The sequence below is a fragment of the Emericellopsis atlantica genome (genome assembly GCF_019669845.1).
Source record: "Emericellopsis atlantica unplaced genomic scaffold F5Z01scaffold_40, whole genome shotgun sequence".
Classification (NCBI taxonomy): Eukaryota; Fungi; Ascomycota; class Sordariomycetes; order Hypocreales; family Bionectriaceae; genus Emericellopsis; species Emericellopsis atlantica.
The window spans coordinates 1-25,968 of record NW_025764742.1 but is presented as its reverse complement, the minus strand read 5'-3'; the positions used below and the strand labels follow the sequence as shown (position 1 = coordinate 25,968).

Here is a 25,968-nt window from a genome sequence, read left to right as displayed (position 1 = left end):
CTGGCAAGAGCGTGAGCCGCACGGTCGCACCTTCCTTAGTGCATTCAGTGCCTGCAATACCACGCTAACTGCCCCAAGTTTGGGCTTCCAGCGCCGCAACCAACCCAAGGTACCTGGTACCGTTCCTCACCTTGCCAATGCCATTCCTCATCTCCATCCAACAAGACTCGTCCCACGCACGCAGCCAGTCGAGTCCGAGGCTCCAGCATAGCCTCGCGCTCGTCCACCAACTTTGAGGATGTGATATTACTGCGCCGCAGACTACATTCAATATCTCTCCGACGATGTGGTCTTCTTCCGGCGGCAGCAGCAGCAAGAAGCCTGCGCAGTCAGTGAGTTTACCCAACCTCAAACGACGTAATGGCGATCGGTACTGACTGCCCCACTGCCGCAGGAGATGATTCAAGTCGGTATGATGAAGTTGCACCCCTGCGATCAAATACATGGCGGAGAGACTAACCGAGAGTTTTTGTCATTTTGCAGAAAGATCTGAGTATGTCTGAATTTACGATTGCGGTCTCAAGTAGGATGGTTCTGATCTTGTCTAGCTCGCCGTTCTGGAGACCGCCTCCTCGAGATACTGCAAAGCGAAGCGTGACAACACCCGTGGGATCAGGTCGCGAGAACCTGGTGATTGGCGCTGCCTACTCCCATGCCGATATTCTAAAGCTCGACTCGCTGTATGTGCAATCTCAGAGCCACCATGGAAGCCACGATACTGACCATCGCCCCCCAGGAGCCTTTCGCGAACAAACTCCCGCCCCGACACACCACCATCTGGCGCCTCGAACTCCAAGTATCGGTTCAATGATGCGTCGCCTCCGCCAAGAGCCTCTGGCGGCACGACTTCGCCCCCTTATAAAAACTATATAAACTTTCTTTCTAATACAAACGACGACTGGAAAGCGGACGAAGACGAAATGATGGGTTATGACGACGATGATGGGGACGACTTTGGGCTGCCAAGCATCTCAAGCATGAAGAGAAGAACGCGGCGGAGAGAGTCACAGCGCAAAGGGCAAGATTCGACGACACTCGCGCCCGCAGCGATGGCTTCTACTTTGAACACGCAGGAGCGGCGATACTCGAATAGTGCCGATATCGCTATCGAGCGACCAGCGCCTTCCTATCCGATGCCCAAGAAGAGTGAGGGCAAGATCTTGCGACCTCAATACAAGGATATCCTGAAAGGTAAGTCTGCCGATTTGGAAGCAAGAGCCGGCCCTGACCATGGGTAGATCCGGCCAACGCTTTGCATCTCATCAGCTACCCACCGATACCGAGCAATGCCAGCTCAAAGGAAGCGGAGGCGATCAGCTCGCGTATCACACGGATCAACAAGTTCAAAAAGCTATTGCAAGCATCAACGATACCCCTGCCGGATCTGAGAGGATTAGCATGGTCTGGAGTGCCAGAGGAGGTGCGCGCAATGACCTGGCAGCTGCTCCTGAGCTATCTGCCCACGAACAGTGAGAGGCGAGTTGCGACGCTGGAAAGAAAGCGCAAAGAGTACCTCGACGGTGTCCGACAGGCTTTCGAACGAGGATCCACCTCTGGCGCAACGGCCGGTCGGGCAAGGGGGTTGGACGAGGCTATTTGGCATCAGATCAGCATCGATGTCCCTCGCACAAACCCGCATATCGAGCTATACAGCTACGAAGCGACACAGAGATCGCTGGAGCGCATATTGTACCTGTGGGCCGTCCGCCACCCTGCCAGTGGTTATGTTCAAGGTATCAACGATCTTGTCACACCTTTCTGGCAGGTGTTCCTCGGTCTCTACATCTCAGACAGCAACATCGAGTCGGGCATGGATCCCGGGCAGCTTCCGAAGACTGTGCTTGACGCGGTCGAGGCGGACTCCTTCTGGTGTCTCACGAAGCTGTTGGACGGGATCCAGGACCATTACATAGTCGCCCAGCCCGGCATCCAACGGCAAGTTGCAGCCCTGAGGGATCTTACGGCGCGCATCGACTCCAAGTTATCGCGCCATTTGGAGAAGGAGGGGGTGGAGTTCATTCAGTTCAGCTTCCGCTGGATGAACTGCCTGCTCATGCGAGAAGTCAGCGTCCGCAATGTTATTCGCATGTGGGACACCTATCTCGTACGTACACCTGCTCTCAGCAGTCCTTTGCATGATCCACTAACACTTCGCAGGCTGAGGAGCAGGGCTTCTCCGAGTTCCATCTCTACGTCTGTGCCGCGTTCCTGGTCAAGTGGTCATCGAAACTTGTCAACATGGACTTTCAGGAAGTCATGATGTTTCTGCAGCGCCTGCCCACCAAGGAATGGACAGAGAAGGATATTGAGCTCCTGTTGAGCGAGGCGTTTATATGGCAGAGTTTGTTCAAGGGGTCGTCGGCGCACTTGAAGGGTCAGCCTAGTCGTCCGGCCGTGACAGATTTACAGTTATAGTCACAGGCCATATATTGGAGCAAGAGTAACAACGGGCAGGCAGGTCTTGCCAACTACTCGGTATAATGAAATGAAGAGAAATACATATCCAGTACATTTATGGAGTTCCATACTGGTCTACCAGCTGCCGTGCACGTCGTAACATACTGTGTACGTGTTTGTTTCCCCAATCCCATGTCCAACGGTGGCCTGCGCAATGAGGTAGTAGACTACAATACAATCTAATATGCATCGAAGAAGTGAAGAAGTAATGCTCCCGAAACGCCGGCTCATGTGATCGAAGCAGAAGGAGAGCTCGTCACAGCAACAAATCGTCCACATAGCCAAGTGCGTGCCTCTCGTCGTCGCACACGCGCGCCCACTCGAGCAGCAAGCGCCAGACGTACAATTTCATGTCCTCGCGTCGCAGCACCTGCTCCGCCCAGATGCGGCCCTTCTCGGCGATGAAACGGGCGGCAGCATCGCCCTGACCGCCAGGGCCATCGCCGAAGAACTCGAGCACCGGGTAGAGGTCGCGATAGGTGTTGTCTAGCGGGATGAAATGGACCCAGGGTGTGAGCCGGTCGTCGTGCCACTCTGCGTAAATGGTGGCCTTGAGCGGAACGCTCGTCGATCGCATGAATCCTCTGAATCGCGCGCTGAACGAGTTACCATCAGCGTCGGGCAGGAACTTGTACGTATACTGCGTCTTCATCGGTATCCGTTCGACTACGTGATAGTAGTCTGTGAGATAATCGCACTGCTCGGGAGGGCATAAGTAGGTGAATCCGACATCAGCGAAAGTTTCCAGCCATTTCCCAAGCTCTTTGCTCTCTGCACGGGAGGAAGAGTATATGCTTGTGTCAGGGGGCTCAAACGTCACCGGGCGCTTGCCCGAAGCCTCGGCTGTGGACACGGTCGTCGCATTGAGCATGTCAACTAGACGGTGTCGATGAAAGTGGTGCCAGGTGTGTGCCTTTGCGCGACCACCCGAGGCATCTCCGCGCCAGATAGCCGCTGTCTTCTTCCAGTGCCACTGCGGGCCGTGAGACTCGCCGCCAGAGTAGAACTCGTCGTCTGTCAGGTACATGGCACCAGGGATGAGAATTTCGTTGTTCATTGGCAGCTTTGACCCACCAAAGAGCGGGATGAGTTCGTCTGTCGAGGACATGCTGACGGGCTCGACGAAGCTACCGTGAAGCTGACGTAGGTGAGGCTGCTGGCAAGGGTCCATGGCAGAGGTCCAATTGTAAATGTAGCCTTCTTCGACGTAGCTGGGCTTGTAGTGACTAGGAAACTCGGCGGGCTTCGAGAAGTCCTTTTCTGCTTTCACGCCGTAGGCTGGTGTGTTCGGGCCGCACGTCTTCGCGGCAAGAGACCAATAGTCCGAGTCTGCGAAGCCGTACCATCGAGGATCGTATAGTTTTGGCTTGGCTTCATCCACTGCAGCCAGGCCTTGGTACTCTTTCGTCACGTCCTTGGGTTCGGGCATCTTGCGCTCTTTGGCCTCCTTCGCCACCAGCTTGGCGATCTGGTTGTGAGGGACGAGAAGCCGGGGCTCGTCCATGTAGTTGATGGGCATGTCGACATCGGGCATCCCTTCGGCAAATTCTCCCACTAACCCCGTCCAGAGCTGCAACCATGGCACACGACCCTCGACGTTACCGTCACCGTGGGCCGTGCCGTTCCGAACCCTCACAACCCATGGCCATGAGTGTGCCCTGTCGCGGACCATCTTTGTGTCCATGCCCCAGAACGGCGTCAAGTCCTTGTATATACGATCGAAGAAGTCTTCGACAATCACCGCATCCGTGTCCAGCGCAGCTTGAAACCAGAGGTCGAACCCGGGAGGGGGGTGCCTCCCACGAGCCTCTCGATACCTGGCCGCTGCAGTCGCCACATCAAGACTCCTGCGGGACAACTGCTCGTCATGACGGGCGCGAGCATCCTTCATGAGCTTCTTGATTGGGTGCTGTGCCACCCCGGGGCCCGAGAGCGGTTGATAGCTATCGACGTCCCATGTCTGCCAGTCGGACCAGAGGTAGTAGTTGGTGAAGAGGAAGGCGAGTACGACGAAGACGACAAAGTAGCGAACGACGAGGCGCGAAGGCCAGACACGAACGTCAAAGCCTTTGAACATGACGAGTCACTCGCGTACGTATTATCCGCCTATTGTCAGAATGCGCCGCGACGGCGAGACCGGCTCAGTTCATGTGGGCGAGTGTCGGATCGGGTTCGAATCGATGCGCTCAAGACCGGGCGCGGACGGCGGGAGGAACGTGGAAAGCGAGTGTCGGAGTAAGAAACAATTGCGCGAGAAGACAGGGCGTCGGTATGTAATGCAAAAGGCCCAGCTCAAGAAGGGGGGAAGACAGCGATGGTTTGAGTTAAATGTCTAGAATAAGGACCACGCACAGCGTTGACGGGGGCGCGCATTTGACAGGACCCTAGCGTACCTTACCATTAGCGATAGCAAGCCACTGCAGTCTTGGCAGGGTGGGACGATCAAGACATTGTGTCCTTGCAGAGTATACAAAGACCACGCGGTGCAATTACGGATTTCTTGATTTCATGGTGCTTGTCATATCGTGGGCCTCCAAATGGCGTCATGGTCCTGGCTTTGTTCTCGATGTTAAGTCTGGAAATAAAGTCTACCTTATCTTACCCGTAGTGCTCGGTCGGGCCCGCAAGCCACATTGCGACTCTGTGACTGTGAGTGCCAACACGGCTATGAGCAGTGACTATTAGTAGCTCTTCCGTGCTTTTTGTATTTCATGACAAGGCGATGGCAACTGAGCAGATCATTTTCTGTTTCGCTCCGTGCAAGATTTAGCGCGTGCGTTGTCGTGGTGTCTCAGAGCCTATCGAGTATCGACAACGAGGGCAAACCTGTACGCGTACGCGTTTAGGGATCTTGTCTGGGGTGTGAGATATCGACCAGGTCCAAGACAAGTGTAGGGGAAATCCCATTAAAGAATGCCCAGCACGCCCACTACAAGTTTACAACTGACTTCTTCTCTAGCTGTTTTCACCGATGCATCCGTGCGCTCGCTCGTGATCAATGGCTTCAGACTGGCCAAGCAGACAACGCGAGGATCTATCGCCCAGCTCTGTGACAACAGCGTGCCTCCATTGCGAGTGCACGACTTGCACGATGTAGTTCCTTAATGGCAATTAAAATTGTGAACCAAATGGCCACACTAAGTGTTCAAAACGGATGACGAGGACGCTCATGATCCGTGATGTTCAATGCTGCCCAGATGATAAACTGGGGAGCATCACCACCCAAGGCTAATCCTCGGCGTCTTAGCCGGCAGCCAATCATCGTCCACCCATTTGTGCTTCCCTTTGGGAGGCGAATATCCTCAACGTCAACGACCACCGGCCAGCAACCACATCGACGACCACCCATCCCCGGCCAACAGCGCCTCCTCTCCACTCCCACAGTCTATCGTCTTCGCGTCTGGAGCCCGACCGCGATACGAATCGACAGACAAAATGCTTCCTTCGACGCGGACAGCCGCCGCAATGGCGTTGCGAGGTGCGTCAAAATGCTGCTACGCCAGACAAGCCGATGGACATGGGGGACTGACACTGCTCTCTTTTGGAAATATAGTCAAGCCCACGACCGCCATCCTCCCTTTCCGTCCCGTCGCTGCCGCGGCCTTCTCGACGACCACCCCCCAGCACCAAGCCAGCGCGGTCACCCCCCACGGTGCCGGGAGCAGCCTCTCCAAGCCGCGTCGTGAGGTCCCTCTTCCCTCGCAGGAGAAGCCCAAGAGCGTCGTCCAATATGCGCTGTATGACTTTCCCAGGTGTTCCTCTTTGGTCAAGATGCTAACAAGTGGTCAGCACCACACTCGACATTATGGCCAACTGGGCTCGTCAATCTTCGCTGTGGCCCATGACCTTTGGTCTGGCCTGCTGCGCCGTCGAGATGATGCACCTCTCCACCCCTCGATACGATCAAGATCGCCTCGGTATCATTTTCCGTGCTTCTCCCCGTCAGTCCGACGTGATGATCGTCGCGGGCACCCTCACCAACAAGATGGCTCCTGCCCTGCGCCAGGTCTACGATCAGATGCCCGAGCCCCGCTGGGTCATCTCCATGGGTTCGTGCGCCAACGGTGGAGGCTACTACCACTACTCGTACAGCGTCGTGAGGGGGTGTGACAGGATCGTGCCTGTCGATATCTACGTGCCTGGCTGCCCGCCCACCAGCGAGGCGCTCATGTACGGCATCTTCCAGCTGCAGAGGAAGATGCGCAACACCAAGATCACCAGGATGTGGTACAGGCGATAAAGAGAGAGACGGACACTGGAGCAATCTGGAACGGGGAACACGCGGGGAGCGACTTGAGATCTAGTACCGAGGTCTGTTTTGGCGGCTTTGAATACGCCACCTACTTCCCTTTGTCAAGTGTACATATTAGACAGGCCATGGTCGGACGTACACCTGTACGCGAATGCAACAAAAACTTCAATCAAACATGTAGTGCCGCAAAGTGTATCACTGTGCAATGCCCCTATCATTGATGTTGTATATATAGAAAAGAAAAACCAAAGCGACCGTGCGCCATGATGTTGCAGGCACGTAGCCACTGTCCAAGTCTGATCTTGTTCTATGCATCGACAGCTAGCTACCTGCGCAGGGTGTGCTCGAAAAGGTCGCCGCATGAAGACCACCGGCGCCAACCATCCCAATACGAATGACCCAGGACACGAGCGCAGAATGAAAAGAGAACAAAGGCAGTAAGGGACGTTAGTGATGTTGATTTCGCAGGAATGGAGTTTTGCCGCCCGATTGACGACCGCTTGCTGTCAAACAACCGATATATACACTGGTCCTTCTTTATTCCTGGCCGAAGCCCATGGTCTCTTCTACGGCGATTGTGAGCTTTTGTTGCAGTGTCTCCAAGTTCTTGTACGGCGGCAAGTCCAGCCGGTTGAAGCTGTGATTTCGTTAGCCAAATGTCATCTCCGTGCACTTTTTGCGACTCACCATGTGTGTGCCTTGGGAAGATTTGTTGCTTCGCCGGCTCGCTCAATTGTGAATCGCCTTGGGCCGTCGCTGCCCTGGAGATCTTTGAATCCGTTGACCGGGATGCGTGAGGTACCCGTAGTGAATTGCAACAGGCGCGACTTTTGCTCGCCGTCCCATGATCGGACGGTTTGCCAGAACTGTTGCACCACTTCGTCCGACTCAGTGTAGCCGCGATAGTCTGTGTGTTTCTTCCAGTCATCGACATCAATCTCGGCGATACCGCCAATGAGCAACTCCAGCTCGCGCTCATCAAACACGTTGATGAGATCGTGGGGAATCAGCTCCTGGAATCCCTCCTTGAAAGCTTGGAATTGCTCTTCAATGCGCTTCTCGATACGCCATTTGACCATCAAGTCCACGTACTCCTTCTTGTTCTCGTTGGTGACTTCAATGTCCCTACCGCCTGGGATGAGATCTTCAACGGTCATGACACCAAAGCGCTCATCCTCAGTGGAGAAGGTCTGCTCGAGAATACCGCCGCTGATGTCGTTGTCGAGCATCCACTGGAGCGATCTGTGGAAATCGGCATCGACACCCTCCATATCAGCCAGAGATACCGCCTTCCCCAGCACCATTTTGTACAAGGCACCAATGAAGAAGGCGTCCAAGAAACGGCGGTGGAAGATGGCCAGTCCCACAACGCGACCGATGAACTTGAAGTAGTTCAAGTGCTCAGGGTTGATACCGGAGTGAGGGTTGATCTGAAGCGTGTAGTTGTCGTGGGCCGAGTACTCGAACAGACAGTAAAAGGGGTTGAACATCTCGTGGGAAAGCAAGAAGAAGAACTCTCTTGACACACCACCATAGTCGAGACCGTCCTCACCGTCAAACTTGACCATGAGTCGCTTCTTGAGATCAGTCGGCGATTGTCTGGTAATCTCAGCAAAGGAATCCTCAAAGATATGCGAACGCCTGATCTTGATGTGGCATTGCCCGCTGAGAATGCGCATCGCGGGTTGAGAACGGAAGTAAATGAGCTTCCTCCTGAAGTCACGCTTGTACTGTGGTACATTCTGGTCGAGCGAGCTTGGTAGTCGGGGATCGTCCCAGGTTGTAGTTTTCGTGTTGTGGTCCACGAAGTAGACCCTGGCAGTGTTCGTCAGGCGCATCTCCCACCCGCTAGGCAGGGGACCCAACTGCGAGACCGGCTGCTGCTGTATTTGTCCATTTGTGTTGTTCTGGCCGCCGTACATGCGAATGTACTGTTGGCGACGGGGGTCGACCCAGGTGGTCGTGCGCGTGTTATGGTCAACAAAGTATGGACGGCCTTCTGGCGTCCACCGCTGCTCCCAGCCACCGGGCAACTCTCCACTGCCAGGGCTCGTGGCACCGGTGTGGATGGTTGTGTTGCTGGCGGCCCCGGCCGCACTCGCTGGACCGGGGGGTGGACTACCTCCTCCTCCGGCTTGGGATGGCGAACTTGAGCCCAAAGTGGGCGAGTTGGCCCCGGTGCGGTCCTCTGGCAGCGTACGGTCACGGTGCCTCTGCCTCTCTACTTGCGTGGCAGCCTCGCGATTTGAGTTATCGACAGCGCCGTTGGCAGACGGCCTGTTCCAGCTTGTTGTGCGGGTGTTGTGGTCGACATAGTAAGTTCGGCCGAGGTTGTCCTCGCGGCGCTCCCACCCAGCAGGAAGGCGCCCCTGTGCATCCTCAAATGGACTGAGTTGGCTGGCTGACCGGTTGGCTCCTCCGGGCCCAGCCGAGCTGTTATTGTTGTTGCTGAGGCTGGATGGTCGCTGAGAGAGCGAGGCCCCGGCAGACGAATTCGGGCCATTCTGGCTAGACATGGAAGATCCGGGTCGTCCGTCTCCGACCGGTGTGGAGAGAGTGGAAGAGCCTGCGGTCAGGTTCGGGCGGGAGGCTGCAGATCCTTGTGCTCCGCGAGGCGGTGCGCTGAGGTCGCAGGACAAATTGACTATGAGCTTGCCGTGAACAACGAGGTTATCCGTCGACTTCTTCAGGTCCCGAGTAAGCATCTGTTCTGTTGAGAAGTTAGTTTGCACAGACCCCTCACAGCGGCTAGCGATGCCAAACTTACCATCAGCTTCGGGTGTTAGCTCAGGCATAACATCGCCGACTTTAATGTTGATAACGCCGAGAAAGCCTTGGTCCTTCTTCTTAAACTTCTTTTGATCGAAGACTTGGATCGCAATGATGCTTCCCTCGTTAACACAGAAGTCGAAACTCTCGTTCCAGTACGGGTTTAATGTGCGCTTGCTGACGGCCGTCGTCTTGGTCTGCTCGCCATTGACGGTAGCGACCGCGAAAGGGTCGGGAAAGCCTATTGAGCGGTCAGTGCGCTAGTCTTACGAGACACAGCTCGCGGTACGTACGGAAAACATCTCGCTTGTAGAGGCCATCGGCGGCGATAACTGTGCTGTCAGTACAAATGGCTCTTGGATGGCGACAGTGGGGTCGGCAAGGGCGACGAACTTGTGACGCGGAGGTTGGGCCTTCTACAGAAACATTAACACAAGTCTTTCTTTGTATGGTTGTCGAGATGGAAGTACTCACCCAGCCTGCGAAGATTCGGCACGGCTCATGTTTGTGTTGACCGTTGTCGAGTTGATGGTAGAGCGCTACGAGGGGCCACCAACGGCGTCGAAGACTGTCGGAGCGAAATCAAGCCTTGGCTAGGTTCAAGCACCACCTATTTGAGCGAGGAGATGTAAATGCGAGTTTAGAAGGCATTCACAGCCTCTCGAGCAGTCGGCAAGCAAGACGCAGCCAACGAGCGACGATGACGGGGCCCGACGCAACAACTGTGGCAGGACCTGGGGCTGTGCACGGCTCGTGGAGGCGTAGGTTGGCGTCGCTCGAGGTTGATCGGGGACCGTGGCCGAAGAACAGAAGCGCTACTATGCGGCCGTGTCGTTCGGGTGGACAATCAGTCCAAAGGGAACCCAAGTGGCGACGATGGCGGCAGAGCGGGCTGGTCGTCGATTAATATTCGATGAATGAGTGATGGAGGGGAATGATGAATGGATGGTTCGTCTGCAACAAGCGGGCGGCTGACGGACGAGGGGCCACAGGACCTGGGCTAAGGGCGCCTGTAGGCCGCTGGGCTGGGCTGGGCTGGGCCTTGCTTGGGTGGGTACTTATCGATAGGTCCGTAGGTTGGTTGGACTGGAAGATGGCTCAACCGGAGTCTGGACGGACGTACGGGGCGTCTGTCTAGCAGTCGCTCCAAACGTCATGCTCGGCATGGATTACAGTATTATTTGTGAAGTTTTGTCACGACGATATGAGGATACTGCGACCAAGCATTGTCAGATTGGCGTCTAGTCTACGGACAGCCTTCGCCCGAAAGCCGCAATAGCTGAGCCCATGGAATTAATAAAAACGAACAATTGATATACGTACAGTCGCGTAAACTGACAGATCGTGGTGAGAATCCATTAGCGCCAATCGGCGGGGTCCAGTGCATGTACTTTTGCTTCGCATGTTCAACCACGGGTTATGTACGTGGCCATTTGTCACATCTTACTTATCCGTAGTTAAGTAAATAGCACTGATTGCCAGGGATTAAACGTTAAATACGTATGTGTTTCTTAGGTGCTGTCACAGTGAAGCTAATCATGCAACATTGACAACAGCAGCGTTCGCGGCTGGAATCAGTCGGATCTGTCGCGATGCTCACCCTTGATTAGCGGCACTTCAAGGCGGTATTCCAAATCAAAACATCCTACCTTCGATTTTAGATACCATCGCGCAGTGGCAGATGGAACTGTTGAACCTGGACTGATCTTGGTGGTCGCCTATCCTTGATCAGTACTGGGCATTTTACCAATTATGACGGACTCACACGCAGTGGCACCCCGGCCGTGGTAGGGGAGGTAGTAATCATCACCTGTATTCTGTGCTCCGCAACACTGATATCATCTACTCAAGTTCAAGGTGAACATATGGTTATGCATTAGTCTGTATATTGTACGCACTAATTTTCACGTATATTGGCTTTCGGCTTTCCTTTAGCAGAGCTGCAAGCCGCGTGGACGGCATGGCGAAGCCAATCCGCCAAGGTGCAGATGGAATATCGGCACACGATCACCGATCATGATGCATCAATCCTTGTTTCGGGTGGGAAAGGGCGTATCAGTCTATCAGACCATGAACAGCCTACAGGTGTCTCTTTCACTAAGTCAATATTTGGTTCACATCACTCACCAACAGGTCACAATGACAGAGGCCGCTATTGTGAGGTCAGGCACGCTTGGCGTACCGCTCATTCGGCTACGTATTGTCCGCAGCCGCATGCACGTCGTTCAAGAGAGAAGAAATACGTATGTGAAAAGGGCCTCGGTACGCCATAAGCTCCAAACTTTGATTGAAAGAACCAAGCAAGATTGCCAACCTGAACTCCAAACTACTCATCCTTTTCGATCCCTCCATACTGCCGAGGGTCTTGTGCGCTGCTGCTCTCCTCAACCACGACTTGCCTTGCACAGCAGACAGTGCTGGGGAGCCGCACGTCTGTCTCTCGATCATTGCGGGGAATATACGCCTCGACGAATGTCGTAGGCACCATGTGAGAATGGAATACCCATGCCACCCATCACCACATCAGGGGCTGGGTACTGCGGCCCAGGAAACGGAATTCCAAAAGGTCTCGCAGGAGGGGCCGTTTCCAAAGTATCAAGTCCCTGCTCCTAGTAAGGAGTGTAGCCTCGTCCACGGCCGCCTCGGTAGCCACCGCGACCACCTCCTCCGCGAAAGCTACCACCACCACGTCCGAAGCCGCCCCGGCCAAACCCTCCGCGGCCACGGCCCCTTCCACGGCTCATTCCGGGCACGTTTGTGCGCTTGGGTGTGACCTTGATGTTGCGACCTTTGAGAACGCTCTCGTTCAGGACCAAGGCCTGGGCAACGAGGCTGGGTTCGGAGAATTCGACATAGGCGTAGCTGTGGTCCTCATTAGAGAAGTTTCCTGCCATATCTGCGTGGTGCTACAAACCCTTTAGGCTGGCCGGTGAATTTATCCAAAAGAATGGTGACTCGGTTGATCGATCCGCAGCTCTGGAAATGTTCTTGGATCTCCTCTGGTGAGACGGAGTAGTCCACGTTGCCCACGAAAACGCTGCGCGCATCGACCGACTCCTTGTCATCGGCGAGATCTGCGGATTGCTTGTCGAGCGAAGCTTGCATCTCCCGTAGCTTCTCAGCCTCCTCCTCCATCTCTTTCACGCGGCGCTTCATGGCCGTGATCTCTTCCTATATTCCGCAAACCGTGTGTCAGTGCCACCTCTTGCAAGATCCTGTAGAACCTTGGGTCATGGGACATGTCCACTGTGACTGCCTGACGAACCTCATCGTTGGGGTCGACATCGCCCTCGTTCTTGGCATCCTGGTCGACAATGGGAACGTCTTCTGGCTGTTCGGCGTCCGACATGATGCTCGCTGCGATCGGGAATTCGCTTAAAGTTTGACGAGGCTGTTCAATTCATAGTTAGTATAGAGAACGATGCGTTTGCGACCAGGGCGAGTCGCGTCGCGTACAAATAGTGTAGACAAGGGGAACAACGTACAAAAGCTGGCTGGAGTTGATACAAATGATGCTGGGGGCCAGGAAGGATAGAAAGGGTGTGGCTTTACGGTTTGTGAAGGCAGAATTGGGCGCGCCCAAAGTGCAGATTGAATCGTGAGGCTCAGCTTTCTGCGCGCCCAAAGATGCTGTAAGTTTGATCGGCGCAGTTTGCAGGCACGTCACGAATTCACTCTGGCTCACTTCAATGTGGGGTTCCAATCAGGTTGCAGCCTCCAGAGGTGCGGTTGCAGGGTAGGCAATTATCGGACCCCGAAAACGACCGAGTCAACCCACGCCTGTCGCATGACACACTACCATCGTCAAGCTAACTCTGTTCTTGGATGGGAGGGATGCTAGTTCCAAAGCTCGCCGGCAGTCAGTCATATGACGGAAACATGACCAGTGACCCAGACCTTTCGAGGCTGCTCTCTTCAAGGCGCATCATGTTACATACTTAGTCTGGGCATGCCTTTGTCGGTAGACTATCTCCTGTGTACAAGTTCGCAAACATGGCCAGCGCCATCGTCGAAGCTGAGCCCTTAATCGGCAGTCTACATCAGCAGAGCGAGCAATCTTCCTTCTCGGAGACGCAGGTGCAGCTCACATCCTCGTTCAGACGTCATCGCGCCGATGCGCGCCGAAAACTATCCTCGCGAACCAAGGACTACTTCATTCTGGCTCTTGTCACTCTGGACGTGGCACTGTTGCTCTTGAACATTTTGATCAAGCTTACGGCGTGTGAAATGCACCAGAGAAAAGAGCCGTGGGTGCAAGCGGTCTCGCAGACGCTCCAGGATATTGGAGTTGGATTCAGCTGGCTATTCGTGCTGGAACTGGTGGCATGTCTTGTCGCTTTCGGGCCAAAGTAAGCCAAGCTAGGGACAATCCTAAAGCTTCATCAGCTGATATTGCCAGGTATCTGGCCTCTTGGTTTCATGTGTTCGACTCAGCCATCATTGGGGTTGCGTTGATTATAGGTATCATGACGAGTGGGGTGGTTACAGACGTTGGCTCCCTGGTCATCGCATTGCGTCTTTGGCGGCTGGCACAACTGTCCGACGAGATTGTTCTTGATGCACACGAGAGAATCCATGGACTGGAGCAACGGAATCAGGAGCTCAGAGACGAGATCGTGGCCCTGAGACATAGGCTAGGCTTATATCAAGTGTAGCTTCATGCAAATCTGTGGGGATCATCATCATTGCTCATTGTATTGGTGAACACTCTGGTTCGAGGTATCTTGTGACCGTATCCAGGCCATAAATCACAACACCGCCAATGCCGATCGTTACATCTTCAAACGCCGCCCATGCAGTATGCTAGTTCCCGCGATCCTCCGCAACAATGCGTCGCTCAAGCTATATCTAAGTGGTCCTGACCAGATGTGTGCAAACAAACGCCCTTGACCTGTCATCAGGATTAGAGGTGTCTGCTTCGCTTCCCACCCCCAAACCCATCTTTGCCAAAGTCGAAGAAGTCGTTGAAGTCTAGGCGGCGCTTTGCGCCAGCACCGCGGCCAAGCGGCCCGGCTTGTCGTGGCCCACTCCTTACATTCCGCCTCGTTCGTGCGCCATGGTTGTTGGAGGCGTTGTTGTGTACCCGATCTTCAGACAGGTCGAGCAGCTCGATGTCAGGATACTGATGGTCGGACTGGAACGTGAAGCTATCTTGGCTGGGAACGATGAATTCTGGCTCGCGCATGTCTTGGGATGCAACGTCCGCAGAGGCTGTCGTGGGGGCTGTCGCAGGAGCCGGTGACGGTGCTGGGGGAACTGGCGTAGTCAAGGGGGCTGCTGTGGAAGTCGAGGTTGGCACTGGGGCAGACTTGTCGGGTTCGTCTTCATCGCTCTCGGCGACGGCTGGGCTCGCTTCTCTTCCAGCGCGTCGGTCGGTTATCCACCTGTGTAGGCGCGACCGACTGCTTTCCCCCAGAAACTGGCTCTCCTTCTCCAACAAGCCGAGTAGGTCATCGAGGCAGTCTTGGTATCCCTCCGCTCGCGCTCTTGTCTCTGCTGCTACCGACGACCTGTACAGCTTCGTAACAGACAGGGCGGCAGATTTGAAAACATCGAGGAGCTGCTCAGGCGACTCATACTGGGCAGACTTGCTGGCGTCCATAGCGGATCGTGTTTATTGCCAGCCAGACAAGGATGTTACTACATGTGAAATTAGTAAAGAAAGTGTTGACACAGCGGGTGATGGATCGTACGAGTAATGACTGGTTTGTGTTGGAGGGTTTGCCCGAGTGGAGGGCAATGGCGTTCCTAGTGTGGATAGGCAAGGTGGTCTTGTTGAAATCTGGAGTCAAGGAAGTGAAAGGAGAGGCACTGAGAGACTCGCAGATCGTCAATGATGTTGCAGAGATAGTCTGGCAAGGGTGATATGTGGCTTGGAGATGCGTGATGGGTAGGGTCTCAAGCGTTTGCAAATCTACGCCTGGAAACCCAGACGGCACTAACCGAGGGGTAACAGGTACCTCATCCTGCAGCACGTGGCCCGCTCATTTGCTGTGCACGTGATCATCCACGGAATAACAACTTGGATTATCTCAGATAGCCCCTGTTGTCAAAGTTGTGTTATTGAAGGAAATCACGAATAATTCCCGACGTTTGATTTCCTAATTTTCTAATCAAGTATTCTATCAAGCCTGACAACTTTCCGGACTCTAGCGGCCGGAGCTACATCCAGGCCACTGTTCTCCGGGCTATATTTATTCCGCTCCGATGGAGTATAGGGCGCATTGCAGGGGTAATACGCCATCGCGCTAACGCCGAAGTCGCCCTTCTAACGTGCATCTCGAGATTCAACTTTCGTAGTCTGTTCCTCAGATCCATCTCACCTCACAATTATCGCGTTGAACCTGCAGTCCATGACAGCTCCCAGGCCCTCGCAGAATTGTGAAGCTCTGCGTTAACCCGTTTTCGCCACTCATTCAGTCGCAATCTGTATCAAACGCCAAATTACAAGCCTCTAGACGCGTCTCGGATTGGAAGCTCGCGTTAAGAGGTTTGGTCGTCAGAAATCGACGCCAGCCATCATGGCCCCACGATCGTCGCGCAACAGCGGTGTTGATACGGACGCCGACGCATCAATGTCTGAGGCACAGGATGCTCGTCCTGTCGACACGATGGTATGGAATTCTCGAGTCGTCGCCAGAGATGGATGGTTCCCTGCTAACCTGCACCTAAGGATGTCGATGAGACCCCCGACTACACCGGCTCTGATACGCAACCAAATACCACAGCGAGCAGCGTTGTTGGCGAGCCCATCGACGGTCGCCGGAGGCGTGCCGACAACAACCACTTGCAGAAAGCAGTCTTGCGAAAGAAACACGACAGTCTCGAACAGTACAAAGAGGATGACACGATCCGGCGCTTCAGGTACCTCTTGGGCCTCACGGACTTGTTCCGCCACTTTATTGAGACCAACCCCGACCCCAAGATTCGCGAAGTCATGGCCGAAATTGATCGTCAGAACGCGGAGTCGAGCAAAACAAAGAAGGGTGGGGGCCGTCAAGGCGGCGCCACCAGCGGTCGTGTCCGACGTACTGAAGCCGAGGAGGATGCAGAATTAATCCGCGACGAGAAACGTGGCGGCGCTGCCGAGACCGTCTTTCGAGAATCGCCGCCCTTCATCCAAGGCACCATGCGCGACTACCAGGTCGCTGGCTTGAACTGGATGATTTCACTACATGAGAACGGCATCTCGGGTATCCTTGCAGATGAGATGGGCTTGGGCAAGACACTGCAAACGATCGCCTTTCTGGGTTACTTGCGTCACGTTTGCGACATCAAGGGACCTCATCTTGTCACCGTACCAAAGTCAACACTGGACAACTGGAAGCGCGAGTTTGAACGCTGGACGCCAGAAGTCGACGTTTTTGTTCTCCAGGGCGCCAAGGACGAGCGACAAGAACTTATTCAAAACCGCCTAGTGGATGCGAAATTCGACGTCTGCATCACGAGTTACGAGATGGTCTTGAGAGAGAAGACGCACCTGAAGAAATTGCCCTGGAAATACATCATTATCGATGAAGCCCATCGTATCAAGAACGAGGAATCCTCGTTGTCCCAGGTCATCCGACTGTTCCATTCGCTCAACCGCCTCCTGATCACTGGCACGCCACTGCAAAACAACCTGCATGAGCTGTGGGCTTTGCTTAATTTCTTGCTACCCGATGTGTTCGGTGATGCAGAGGCTTTCGACCAGTGGTTCTCGGGCGAGGACCAGGACCAGGATCGAGTGGTGCAGCAGCTTCATCGCATCCTCCGACCGTTCTTGCTCCGCCGTGTCAAGAGCGATGTAGAGAAGAGCTTGCTGCCCAAGAAAGAAATCAACTTGTACCTAGGCATGTCCGACATGCAGATCAAGTGGTACAAGAAAATTCTTGAAAAGGACATTGATGCTGTCAACGGCGCAGGTGGCAAGCGCGAGTCCAAGACAAGGCTGCTCAACATCGTCATGCAATTGCGCAAATGTTGCAACCATCCCTATCTTTTCGAGGGAGCCGAGCCTGGTCCGCCCTATACCACTGACGAGCATCTGGTCTACAATGCAGGCAAGATGGCGGTGCTGGATAAATTGCTGGCCAAAATGCAGCAGCAGGGCAGCCGCGTGCTCATCTTCTCCCAGATGAGTCGTCTACTGGATATTCTGGAGGATTACTGCGTGTTCCGCCAATACAAATACTGCCGTATCGACGGTAGCACCGCGCATGAAGACCGTATCCAGGCCATTGACGATTACAACAAGCCAGGGTCGGAAAAGTTTATCTTTTTGTTGACGACTCGTGCCGGTGGCCTGGGCATCAACCTCACGACAGCTGACATTGTCGTTCTGTACGACAGCGACTGGAACCCTCAAGCCGATCTGCAAGCTATGGATCGTGCGCATCGAATCGGCCAGACGAAGCAAGTGGTCGTGTATCGATTCGTGACGGACCAAGCTATCGAGGAGAAGGTTTTGGAGCGAGCAGCGCAGAAGCTCCGTTTGGATCAGCTGGTCATCCAACAGGGCCGTGCCCAGGTTGCAGCCAAGGCCGCTGCGAACAAGGACGAGCTGTTAAACATGATCCAGCACGGCGCGGAAAAGGTGTTCCAACAGAAGGAAGGCACTGGCCTCGCCGCCAAGGGCTCTGATGTTACCGATGATGACATTGAGGCGATTCTGGCTCAAGGTGAAGATCGCACAAAGCAGCTCAACGCCAAGTACGAGAAATTGGGTCTTGATGATTTGCAAAAATTCACATCAGAGTCGGCGTACGAATGGAACGGTGAGAATTTTGCCAACACAAAGAAAGACATTGGCATGAGCTGGATCAACCCGTCCAAGCGTGAGCGCAAGGAGCAGTCATACTCCATGGACAAGTACTTCCGCCAGACAATGTATCCAAATCCCTCGAAGGAGACGAAGCCAAAGGCACCCCGAGCGCCCAAGCAGGTGCCCGTGCACGACTATCAGTTCTACCCTGCCCGCTTGAAGGAGCTGCAGGAGAGGGAAACAGCGCACCACCGCAAGGAGATTGGGTACAAGGTGCCGCTGCCGGAAGGCGACGAGGAGAACCTGGCCGAGCGCGAGGCCGAGCGTGACGCTGAGCAGCAGGAGATTAACAACGCGGAGCCTTTGACGGAAGCAGAACGTCAGGAGAAAGAGGAGCTGGCGACGCAGGGATTCGGCGAATGGAACAAGCGAGATTTCCAACAGTTCATCAACGGATCTGCCAAATCAGGACGCACCGACTACGAGGGCATCTCGGAGGAGGTTGATAGCAAGACTCCAGCCGAGATCAAGCAGTACGCCAAGGTGTTCTGGCAACGCTACACGGAGATTCCCGACTACCAGAAGCATCTGCGTGTCATTGAGGATGGCGAGGAGCGCATCAGGCGGGTCGGTCACCATCAGAAGCTCCTGCGCAAGAAGATGCAGCAGTACCGCGTGCCGCTCCAGCAGCTCAAGATCAACTACTCCGTCTCGACCACAAACAAGAAGGTCTACACAGAGGAGGAGGACAGGTTTCTGCTGGTGTTGCTGGACCGATACGGCATCGACTCGGAGGGTCTGTACGAGAAGATGCGGGACGACATTCGGGACTCGCCCCTTTTCCGATTCGACTGGTTCTTCCTCAGCCGCACGCCTATTGAGCTGTCGCGACGATGCACCACGCTGATCACAACAGTTGTGAAGGAGTTTGAGGACGTGCCGTCCAAGAACGGCGCGAATGGCAAGATGAAGAGGGAAGAGGAGGACGACGAAGACAGCGTGCTGAGCTCCGCGCCACCGAAGAAGAAGGCCAAGAACGGCGTCAAGGTATGTCTTGTTGCTTGCAGACCATGTGGTAACAGGTGCTAACCGTCTCCTCGCAGAACAAGGCGCTCGACAACGTCAAGTCAAGCAAAGCCAGCAAGGCCAGCTCCAAAGCGCCTTCAAGGGCGTCGAGTGTTGCGTCAACAGCTTCGGCGGGGGTGTCCAAGTCTAAGAAGGGTCGCAAGAAGTAAACAGTCGCCACTGTGGGCGGCTCGCGGGGCGTTGACGGCATAGAACTGGATCAAGGCGTTTGGTGCAAGGTACTGACTGGCTGGCTGGCTGGAGTGAGGACGAGGCACAGTCGTCGACTGACATGATTACACATTTGGCAACTAAAATCACTGTAGAAGCTTTATAATGAATGGATTCGAGGAAGAGGCAATATCCATGACATATGTACGAATTACATACGTTGAATCACGCTACTAGCTGATCTAATTCGACCATCCCAAGTCCGCGCATGGCCGCCCCCTTTTCTCCTCTCGTTCCTTTCGTTTTTGTCTCGTCTCGACCGGAAACACACGACATTGGCGGGCCTTTGTCCCGCCTCCCCTACCGTTAACGCCAAACCAATGCAAGAAAGCAAGCCGAGGCCGAAGAAGAAGGGGAAGAGCATTGTCTTTGGTCTCTTATCCCATTTGTAAAAAAAATTATACCGCGTCTCTTTCTCAGCTCATCACGACATCCTGTTGATCCTCTCCCTCTCGACCTCGTACAAAAAGTCAAAGTAGCCCTTGTCAAAGTGATGCACGCGAACGTAGCCGTCCTCACCACCCGAGGCGTACGACTTGCCGGTGGGATCGGCGGCGACGGTGTTGAGGGGACCAAAGTGGCCGCGCACACGGCCAATCTCGTCCTCGAAGATCTTGTGGTAGAAGCGGGCCTCGAATTTACCCTGGCGGGCCGAGGTGCGCGTGACGTCCATGGCGGCCTGGCCACCGCCGAGGATGACAAAGTCCTTTTTCGGTGTGATGGTGGCCGAGTTGAGGGGGGTGTCGGCGGGGTAGGTCTTGAGGACAGTGAGGTCGCGGGCGGCGACGAGCTGTGTTTGTGTTAGTATCGGGCTACTCTGAGAGAGGGGGGGTGCACGCGTACCTTGGCCGACTTGTCCTTGCAGGCTGTGATGAAGTAGGTGCGGTCCGCGTTCCACTGCAGGTCGACAATGGGCTGGTTGAGCTCGTGGATGGGGATGTTGTCGATGAGCTCCCCGGTCTTGGCGTCGTACTGGCTGACGCTGCCGTCCTCGTGGCCGGCGATGATGTAGCGGTTGAGGTAGGAGAAGCCGGCGACGGTGGCCTTGCTCTCGTCGCAGACAATGGTGAGGGCGCGCTCGTCGGTCTGCTCGGCGGCGGGGTCGGGGTTGATGTCAAAGACGACAATGTTGGAGAGGTAGCCCATGCGCTTCTCGGTGACGCCGAGGAGCTTGGTGCCGTCCTCGCTAAACTCGACGCGCTTGACGGCGGTGGGGAACTCCCAGGTCTTGAGGTTCTTGGCGGACTTGACGTCCCAGAGGCGGATGGTGTTGTCGGCGGAGCCCGAGGCGATCATGGTCGTGGTCGGGTCGACGTCGACGGTCCAGATGGCACCGACGTGGCCGTGGTAGGTGCCGAGACGCTCGCCGTTGTGGGAGTACCAGGCACAGATGTGCTGATCCTTTGCGACGGAGAAGATGATGTCGCCATCGAGGTTGTATCTGGGGGACTGTGTTAGCTCCTGGCACGGTTCTGAGGGCATCGCGACCATCGTGGAGCCCCTCCTCCTAAGGATCTCTGTTTTGGGTTGGAGGGGCAGGGTGGGCGCGGCGCGATGGGCAGGGAGAGGTGGTCGTACCGGATCTGGGTGAGCGCACGCTCGTGCCCAGCGAGGAGAATAGGTCTCATGGCGGGCAGTTGTGATGATCGATCGAGTCGGAGTGGTTGATGTCGGATGGGGATCTCGTTCTTTTCAGTATGCGTCGGTCAAGGTCGGACGGGGCGACGTTGAATTTTTGGCGGGTTGTGCGTTTTGGTGGGGCCCAGTCGCGCGGGGAGTCATTGGCACCTCTTTTGGATTAAGGAGGCTAAAGCTGGTGCGGATGGCGAATTCCAGGTGGGGTGGGTGCCAATTAGGCTGGCAAGGTGGTGCAAGATTGTATGACTCCCATGATCCCATCATCTATCATCACCATGAGTCGAATCGAGAGCATTTTATTTGATGATCTGATCCTCTGACTGTTCCTGGCGTTAGATTGTCCTACCTTGGCTCGACAGGCAGTCGTTGGTGCTTTCACGTTAGCCTATCAAGGGAGAAGCATGGTACAATACTTTTCACGAGCACGGCGTGATACAGTATGCACTACAATTGATTGACTTGGTGTCGACGTACTTCCGAAGATCCGTTAGCGAATCTGTACAGCAGTGTCCTTAAATACATCTGTTCACTCTGATTTCAACCAAAGTACTATCTTATCGGAGGCAGATCAGGCCACACTCTCCAGGGTAGGCAGCGTAACCAAAGGCGGCTTATTCAGCGACCGCGACCGGACACGGCAGCGTGAACTGGGTCACGTGGATCCCACTTCATCACCAAAGTTTACTCACTCTTCAACGCAACTCACCGCAGTCGACCCGTCAAGTTGCCCACGATTCGTCGATTCACTTGCTGTCGAGCTTGAACAAACCATACCGGATTGCCAGCGCATCTGTCCAGCCCCCTGAGCAAATCGAGGCACAATGTCTACACAGGTACACGCAGTCACCTCCATCGACCTACAGAACCTCGAGAAGATTGCGACCGGCAAGGTTCGCGAGCTGTACAAGCTCGATGACGCCACTCTCCTCATGGCGGTCACGGACCGCATCTCAGCCTACGATGTGGTCCTAGAGACCGGCATCCCGGAAAAGGGCGCTGTCCTCTGCCAGATCTCGGCGCACTGGTTCGAGGTGCTCGCCAAGGCCGTCCCCGAGCTCAAGCACCACGTGCTGTCCCTACAGCCGCCCAGCCAGGGTGTGTCGACCATTGAGTTCGAGGCGCTCAAGGGTCGCTGCCTGCAGATCCGCAAGCTCAAGGTCTTCCCCATTGAGGCCATTGTCCGGGGCTACCTCACGGGCAGCGCGTGGAAGGAGTACCAGACGTCCGGCACCGTGCACGGCGAGAAGCAGGCCGAGGGTCTCCGGCTGTCATCAGCCTTCCCCGAGCCCATCTTCACGCCGTCCACAAAGGCCGAGCAGGGCGACTCGGACGAGAACATTTCGCGCGAGCGGGCGGCGGAGATCATTGGGGCCAAGTACGCCGAGAAGATTGAGACGCTCGCGCTCAAGCTGTACACGGTGGCGCGGGACTATGCGGCGGAGCGTGGGATCATTCTTGCGGACACCAAGTTTGAGTTTGGCCTGGACGAGGCGACGGACGAGGTCATCCTCGTGGACGAGGTGCTGACGCCCGACTCCAGTCGCTTCTGGCCGGCGCCCGTCAAGGTCGGGGTGGACCAGCCGAGCTTTGACAAGCAGTTTGTGCGCGACTACCTGACGGAGAATGGACTCAAGGGCAAGACGGGGGTGGAACTGCCGGCGACAGTCGTGGAGGAGACGCGGGCCAAGTACAAGGAGGTCTTTGAGAAGCTCACGGGCAAGTCGCTGGAGGATACACTGGCCGCTCTGTAGAGTTGTTGTTGTTGTTTCTAATAGAACGAGCTGATCCACGACACCACTCAAGAGTGAGGGGAGAGGCTTGCGTGAACGATGCTCTGACCAGTGGCCACTGACCCTCGTTCATTGAGCTGTATTAGCTGTAGTCTGTCTGTATCATCGCGAGGACAGTTGTTTCTCATGTCGCGTATTGCTGTCGCATTAGTGTCTCAGGGCTATTCAGCACCAATCCCTTAACAGCGCTGGACGACCGCAATACGGCGAGCTTGATTCGCTCCTCGTCGTCTTCTAGCGGGGCGGAACGCCCTCCTCCCGGATCTTGGCCCCCCCACTGGCGGCGGCCGACTCCTTCACCACAAGCCAGGTCGCCGGCGTGAAATGGCCGTCTGCGGGTAGGCAGGCAGGCAGGCAGGCAGGCGGCTGCAGGATCGAGGGGAACGCACGAGAGGGCATCATCGTTTGATCTGGTGCATCACTGCATGTGCATACTCCGTACAAAATTCCATGCACCTCACCACCGCCTTGGGCCTCTCGCACCGCTCTTCACGCATTGTCTTTACATAGTTGTTGATACTGCTGCTCGGGAGAACGTCTGGTACAGAATGCGCTCCCTTTTGCTCGGCTTCGCGGGCCTGGTGGTCCTGTGGCTCTCGTATGTGCTGAGCAGCTGGAGGCGCAACCTGCAGAGAGCCAAGGCGAGCGGTATCCGATACTACATCTCACGTACGTTGAGCTGAGCTGCTGCTGATGAAGAGAATCGTATGAGCTGACGCGCCACCAGCTTGCTCGCCATGGTGGATTCTCTGGCAGATCACACAGACGCTCTGGATACCTGCCATCAAGCTTCTGCCCAAACCGCTATGGGAGGCCTGGCTGCCGTGAGTCTTGCTCCATCCTTGACCGTCTATGCTTGCTCTTGGCTGACCCAAAGTGCTGCAGTCCCTTGACCGTTGACTTCTCCTGGAAATGGCGCCACGAGCACTTTGCCAAGTTTGGCGACACATTCCTCCTGGTGCACCCCTTTGGCATTCACATGTTCACCGCCGAGGCGGGCGCCATCAGCGCCATCACCACCAGGCGGGATCACTTCCCCAAGCACACGGCGCAGTACGACATTCTGACCCAGTTTGGTAACAATGTCCTCACGTCTGAGGGCCCGCTCTGGCGTCACCACCGCAAGGTCACCGCGGCCTCGTTCAACGAGCGCAACGCCGCCCTCGTCTTCAAGGAGAGCATCCGCCAGAGTCTCGGCCTGATCCGGTTCTGGGAGGAGACCAAGGGGCGCGGGGCCACGCTGCACACGGCGGAGCACGACACGATGCGTCTGGCGCTCAACATCATCGGGTACGTGGGCTTTGGGCTCAAGCTGCCCTGGCCGCAGGAGAAGATGCCCGCGGATGCGGATGCCATGAGTGCCAAGTACGGCAGTGTCGAGCCGCCCCAGGGGTACAAGATGAGCTTTGTCAACGCCATGGCTACGCTGCTGGAGAATGTCTTGACGCTGCTTCTCGTCCCTTCGTGGCTACTGTGTAAGAGCTCACTACGTCGCCTTGAGAGCGAAGAAAAGGGAGACCACCGCTGACAACTTTTGGCAGGGCTGATTCCGTACGAGCCCACGCGCGAGGCCGTCCAGTCGCGCCACGACTATGAGCAATTCATTGACGAGCTGATTGATGTTAAGATCCAAGAAGCTGGTCAGGGTGAGCACACTGACGAGGGCATGGACATTATGGGCCAGCTCGTGCGGTCCTCGTACGACGTCGACTCAGCGGGCAAAGCCAAGCTCAAGACCGGAACGAAGGCTGTCATGGACCGCGACGAGATCCGAGGCAACGCGTTTGTGATGATTGTGGCTGGCCACGAGACGACGGCCAACGCCATCCACTTCACCCTCATCCAGATGGCCAGCTGCGCCACCTCGCAGCGCCGCCTCCACAAGGAGCTGGACGAGCTGCTGGGCGACAAGAACGTGGAGGACCTGGACTACGATGAGTATCTCAACCCTCTGATGGGGAGCATGGTCGGCGCCTGCATGAACGAGACGCTCCGCGTGCTCCCGCCTGTCATCGAGATGCCCAAGATTGTGACACCGAACCAGGACCAGCCCCTGGTGGTCGACGGCAAGAGCTGCGCTGTGCCAGCGGGCACCATCATCACGCTCTCGGCCGCCGGCGTGCACATGAACCCCAAGCACTGGCCCGAGAAGCCGAGCCGTCTGCGGCCCGGCGAGAACGATTTGCTGGACTACGTGCCCGAGCGCTGGTTCCGTAAGAGCAAGAGCGACGAGAAATTTGAGGACGACGCGGACGAGGGCGAGGACTATGGCGGTTTCAAGGGGCGGGACACGAGCGCATCGCTGTTCCGACCGGAGCGAGGCGCCTACATCCCGTTCAGCGACGGTGCGCGCGCCTGCCTGGGTCGCCGGATCGCGCAGGTCGAGGTCATCGCCGCCCTGGCCGTCCTCTTCCGCGAGTACAGCGTGGAGCTGGCGGTGGACGAGTGGGCGACGGATGAGGAGGTGGCGGCGATGGACCGGCCGCAGCGGCGGGCCCTGTACCAAAAGGCCATTGACAAGCGCGACGCGACCATCAGGGGGGCGAGCTCGCTGCTCACGCTCAAGCTGCGAGGGGACGATGTGGCCCTGCGGTTCGTGAAGAGGGGCGAGGAGAGGTTTGTCGACTGGCTGGAGGACTGAGGCTCCTCGCTACGTACGTACATAATCACGATGGACGCCACTCAAATAGAACAATGAATCAATCACTCCATGGCAGTCAGCACGAGAAGAGCGAGCGGGGGACATGACATGCCCTCCGTCAGCGAGGGTGACATTGCAGGCTGCTCGCTGTGACGGTGTGCAATGATTGGGCGCGCGTAGCAGGCGACGCGAAATGAGACGAGGTCGACAAACTGGTGGAGAGATCGCCATGGATGGTTTGGAGGATCATCTTGGCGTCCAAGCAGTCTAATTACAGCGGCAAGCAAGGTACGGAGGACGAGTTCAAAAGTTATGCGTTGCCAAGAAACTAGCCATAGTTGGCGTCTAGCCCGAAGTAGCCCCCCGGGAAGTTTATCACCAA

At 55.8% G+C, this 25,968-nt stretch overlaps 11 protein-coding genes across 11 annotated transcripts; 6 read left to right on the top strand and 5 right to left on the bottom strand.

Annotated features, from left to right (window-relative positions):
• Nucleotides 1-9: 9 nt before the first annotated feature.
• On the top strand, nucleotides 10-2,513 carry F5Z01DRAFT_666823 (rab-GTPase-TBC domain-containing protein). The gene is made up of 7 exons (XM_046264258.1): nucleotides 10-332; nucleotides 389-410; nucleotides 484-493; nucleotides 549-680; nucleotides 737-1,191; nucleotides 1,239-2,104; nucleotides 2,158-2,513. The coding sequence occupies exons 1-7, from the start codon at nucleotides 285-287 to the stop codon at nucleotides 2,413-2,415; spliced, it is 1,791 nt and encodes a 596-aa protein (XP_046114120.1). The 5' UTR covers nucleotides 10-284; the 3' UTR covers nucleotides 2,416-2,513.
• F5Z01DRAFT_417366 (putative endoplasmic reticulum-resident kdel protein) lies at nucleotides 2,487-4,901 on the bottom strand. The gene is made up of 2 exons (XM_046259602.1): nucleotides 4,856-4,901; nucleotides 2,487-4,767 (listed from the first exon to the last, which is right to left on the bottom strand). Exon 2 carries the CDS (start codon nucleotides 4,532-4,534, stop codon nucleotides 2,714-2,716), a length of 1,821 nt encoding a protein of 606 aa, XP_046114119.1. The 5' UTR covers nucleotides 4,535-4,767; nucleotides 4,856-4,901; the 3' UTR covers nucleotides 2,487-2,713.
• Nucleotides 4,902-5,892: 991 nt separating this feature from the next.
• Nucleotides 5,893-6,697, top strand: F5Z01DRAFT_629989 (uncharacterized protein; the record flags this gene model as incomplete). The annotated part of the gene is made up of 3 exons (XM_046261695.1): nucleotides 5,893-5,935; nucleotides 6,011-6,194; nucleotides 6,247-6,697. The coding sequence occupies 3 exons, from the start codon at nucleotides 5,893-5,895 to the stop codon at nucleotides 6,695-6,697; spliced, it is 678 nt and encodes a 225-aa protein (XP_046114118.1).
• Nucleotides 6,698-7,246: 549 nt separating this feature from the next.
• Nucleotides 7,247-9,981, bottom strand: F5Z01DRAFT_684053 (uncharacterized protein; the record flags this gene model as incomplete). Its single annotated transcript, XM_046265901.1, has 6 exons — nucleotides 7,247-7,346; nucleotides 7,397-9,419; nucleotides 9,477-9,719; nucleotides 9,772-9,810; nucleotides 9,872-9,894; nucleotides 9,953-9,981. 6 exons carry the CDS (start codon nucleotides 9,979-9,981, stop codon nucleotides 7,247-7,249), a joined length of 2,457 nt encoding a protein of 818 aa, XP_046114117.1.
• A 2,042-nt stretch (nucleotides 9,982-12,023) lies between these two features.
• On the bottom strand, nucleotides 12,024-13,196 carry F5Z01DRAFT_416976 (uncharacterized protein). The gene is made up of 4 exons (XM_046259599.1): nucleotides 12,964-13,196; nucleotides 12,744-12,869; nucleotides 12,393-12,649; nucleotides 12,024-12,340 (listed from the first exon to the last, which is right to left on the bottom strand). The coding sequence occupies exons 2-4, from the start codon at nucleotides 12,825-12,827 to the stop codon at nucleotides 12,088-12,090; spliced, it is 594 nt and encodes a 197-aa protein (XP_046114116.1). The 5' UTR covers nucleotides 12,828-12,869; nucleotides 12,964-13,196; the 3' UTR covers nucleotides 12,024-12,087.
• Nucleotides 13,097-14,106, top strand: F5Z01DRAFT_417320 (uncharacterized protein). The gene has a single exon (XM_046259601.1). It carries the CDS (start codon nucleotides 13,472-13,474, stop codon nucleotides 13,829-13,831), a length of 360 nt encoding a protein of 119 aa, XP_046114115.1. The 5' UTR covers nucleotides 13,097-13,471; the 3' UTR covers nucleotides 13,832-14,106.
• A 139-nt stretch (nucleotides 14,107-14,245) lies between these two features.
• Nucleotides 14,246-15,370, bottom strand: F5Z01DRAFT_417031 (uncharacterized protein). The gene is made up of 2 exons (XM_046259600.1): nucleotides 15,303-15,370; nucleotides 14,246-15,118 (listed from the first exon to the last, which is right to left on the bottom strand). Exon 2 carries the CDS (start codon nucleotides 15,078-15,080, stop codon nucleotides 14,382-14,384), a length of 699 nt encoding a protein of 232 aa, XP_046114114.1. The 5' UTR covers nucleotides 15,081-15,118; nucleotides 15,303-15,370; the 3' UTR covers nucleotides 14,246-14,381.
• Nucleotides 15,371-15,688: 318 nt separating this feature from the next.
• F5Z01DRAFT_740143 (SWI/SNF family of DNA-dependent ATPase) lies at nucleotides 15,689-19,645 on the top strand. Its single transcript, XM_046266838.1, has 3 exons — nucleotides 15,689-16,092; nucleotides 16,152-19,268; nucleotides 19,325-19,645. The coding sequence occupies exons 1-3, from the start codon at nucleotides 16,000-16,002 to the stop codon at nucleotides 19,454-19,456; spliced, it is 3,342 nt and encodes a 1,113-aa protein (XP_046114113.1). The 5' UTR covers nucleotides 15,689-15,999; the 3' UTR covers nucleotides 19,457-19,645.
• Nucleotides 19,563-21,008, bottom strand: F5Z01DRAFT_695295 (eukaryotic translation initiation factor 3 subunit 2; the record flags this gene model as incomplete). Its single annotated transcript, XM_046266257.1, has 2 exons — nucleotides 19,563-20,307; nucleotides 20,361-21,008. The coding sequence occupies 2 exons, from the start codon at nucleotides 21,006-21,008 to the stop codon at nucleotides 19,942-19,944; spliced, it is 1,014 nt and encodes a 337-aa protein (XP_046114112.1). The 3' UTR covers nucleotides 19,563-19,941.
• Nucleotides 21,009-21,647: 639 nt separating this feature from the next.
• F5Z01DRAFT_666798 (phosphoribosylaminoimidazole-succinocarboxamide synthase) lies at nucleotides 21,648-23,246 on the top strand. The gene has a single exon (XM_046264257.1). The coding sequence runs from the start codon at nucleotides 21,977-21,979 to the stop codon at nucleotides 22,904-22,906; it is 930 nt and encodes a 309-aa protein (XP_046114111.1). The 5' UTR covers nucleotides 21,648-21,976; the 3' UTR covers nucleotides 22,907-23,246.
• A 40-nt stretch (nucleotides 23,247-23,286) lies between these two features.
• On the top strand, nucleotides 23,287-25,954 carry F5Z01DRAFT_666796 (cytochrome P450). Its single transcript, XM_046264256.1, has 4 exons — nucleotides 23,287-23,614; nucleotides 23,673-23,769; nucleotides 23,831-24,420; nucleotides 24,487-25,954. The coding sequence occupies exons 1-4, from the start codon at nucleotides 23,371-23,373 to the stop codon at nucleotides 25,584-25,586; spliced, it is 2,031 nt and encodes a 676-aa protein (XP_046114110.1). The 5' UTR covers nucleotides 23,287-23,370; the 3' UTR covers nucleotides 25,587-25,954.
• Nucleotides 25,955-25,968: the final 14 nt, after the last annotated feature.

Coding starts and splice junctions, on each gene's coding strand:
- F5Z01DRAFT_666823 (XM_046264258.1), top strand. CDS start 285: ATGTGGTCTTCTTCCGGCGGCAGCAGCAGCAAGAAGCCTGCGCAGTCA. Junction 333..388: donor GCAAGAAGCCTGCGCAGTCA/GTGAGTTTACCC, acceptor ACTGCCCCACTG/CCGCAGGAGATGATTCAAGT. Junction 681..736: donor ATTCTAAAGCTCGACTCGCT/GTATGTGCAATC, acceptor ATCGCCCCCCAG/GAGCCTTTCGCGAACAAACT.
- F5Z01DRAFT_417366 (XM_046259602.1), bottom strand. CDS start 4,534: ATGTTCAAAGGCTTTGACGTTCGTGTCTGGCCTTCGCGCCTCGTCGTT.
- F5Z01DRAFT_416976 (XM_046259599.1), bottom strand. CDS start 12,827: ATGTCGGACGCCGAACAGCCAGAAGACGTTCCCATTGTCGACCAGGAT. Junction 12,650..12,743: donor ATGTCGACCCCAACGATGAG/GTTCGTCAGGCA, acceptor TGCGGAATATAG/GAAGAGATCACGGCCATGAA. Junction 12,341..12,392: donor TTCACCGGCCAGCCTAAAGG/GTTTGTAGCACC, acceptor TGAGGACCACAG/CTACGCCTATGTCGAATTCT.
- F5Z01DRAFT_417320 (XM_046259601.1), top strand. CDS start 13,472: ATGGCCAGCGCCATCGTCGAAGCTGAGCCCTTAATCGGCAGTCTACAT.
- F5Z01DRAFT_417031 (XM_046259600.1), bottom strand. CDS start 15,080: ATGGACGCCAGCAAGTCTGCCCAGTATGAGTCGCCTGAGCAGCTCCTC.
- F5Z01DRAFT_740143 (XM_046266838.1), top strand. CDS start 16,000: ATGGCCCCACGATCGTCGCGCAACAGCGGTGTTGATACGGACGCCGAC. Junction 16,093..16,151: donor CTCGTCCTGTCGACACGATG/GTATGGAATTCT, acceptor CCTGCACCTAAG/GATGTCGATGAGACCCCCGA. Junction 19,269..19,324: donor AGGCCAAGAACGGCGTCAAG/GTATGTCTTGTT, acceptor GTCTCCTCGCAG/AACAAGGCGCTCGACAACGT.
- F5Z01DRAFT_666798 (XM_046264257.1), top strand. CDS start 21,977: ATGTCTACACAGGTACACGCAGTCACCTCCATCGACCTACAGAACCTC.
- F5Z01DRAFT_666796 (XM_046264256.1), top strand. CDS start 23,371: ATGTGCATACTCCGTACAAAATTCCATGCACCTCACCACCGCCTTGGG. Junction 23,615..23,672: donor TATCCGATACTACATCTCAC/GTACGTTGAGCT, acceptor ACGCGCCACCAG/CTTGCTCGCCATGGTGGATT. Junction 24,421..24,486: donor CGTCCCTTCGTGGCTACTGT/GTAAGAGCTCAC, acceptor AACTTTTGGCAG/GGCTGATTCCGTACGAGCCC.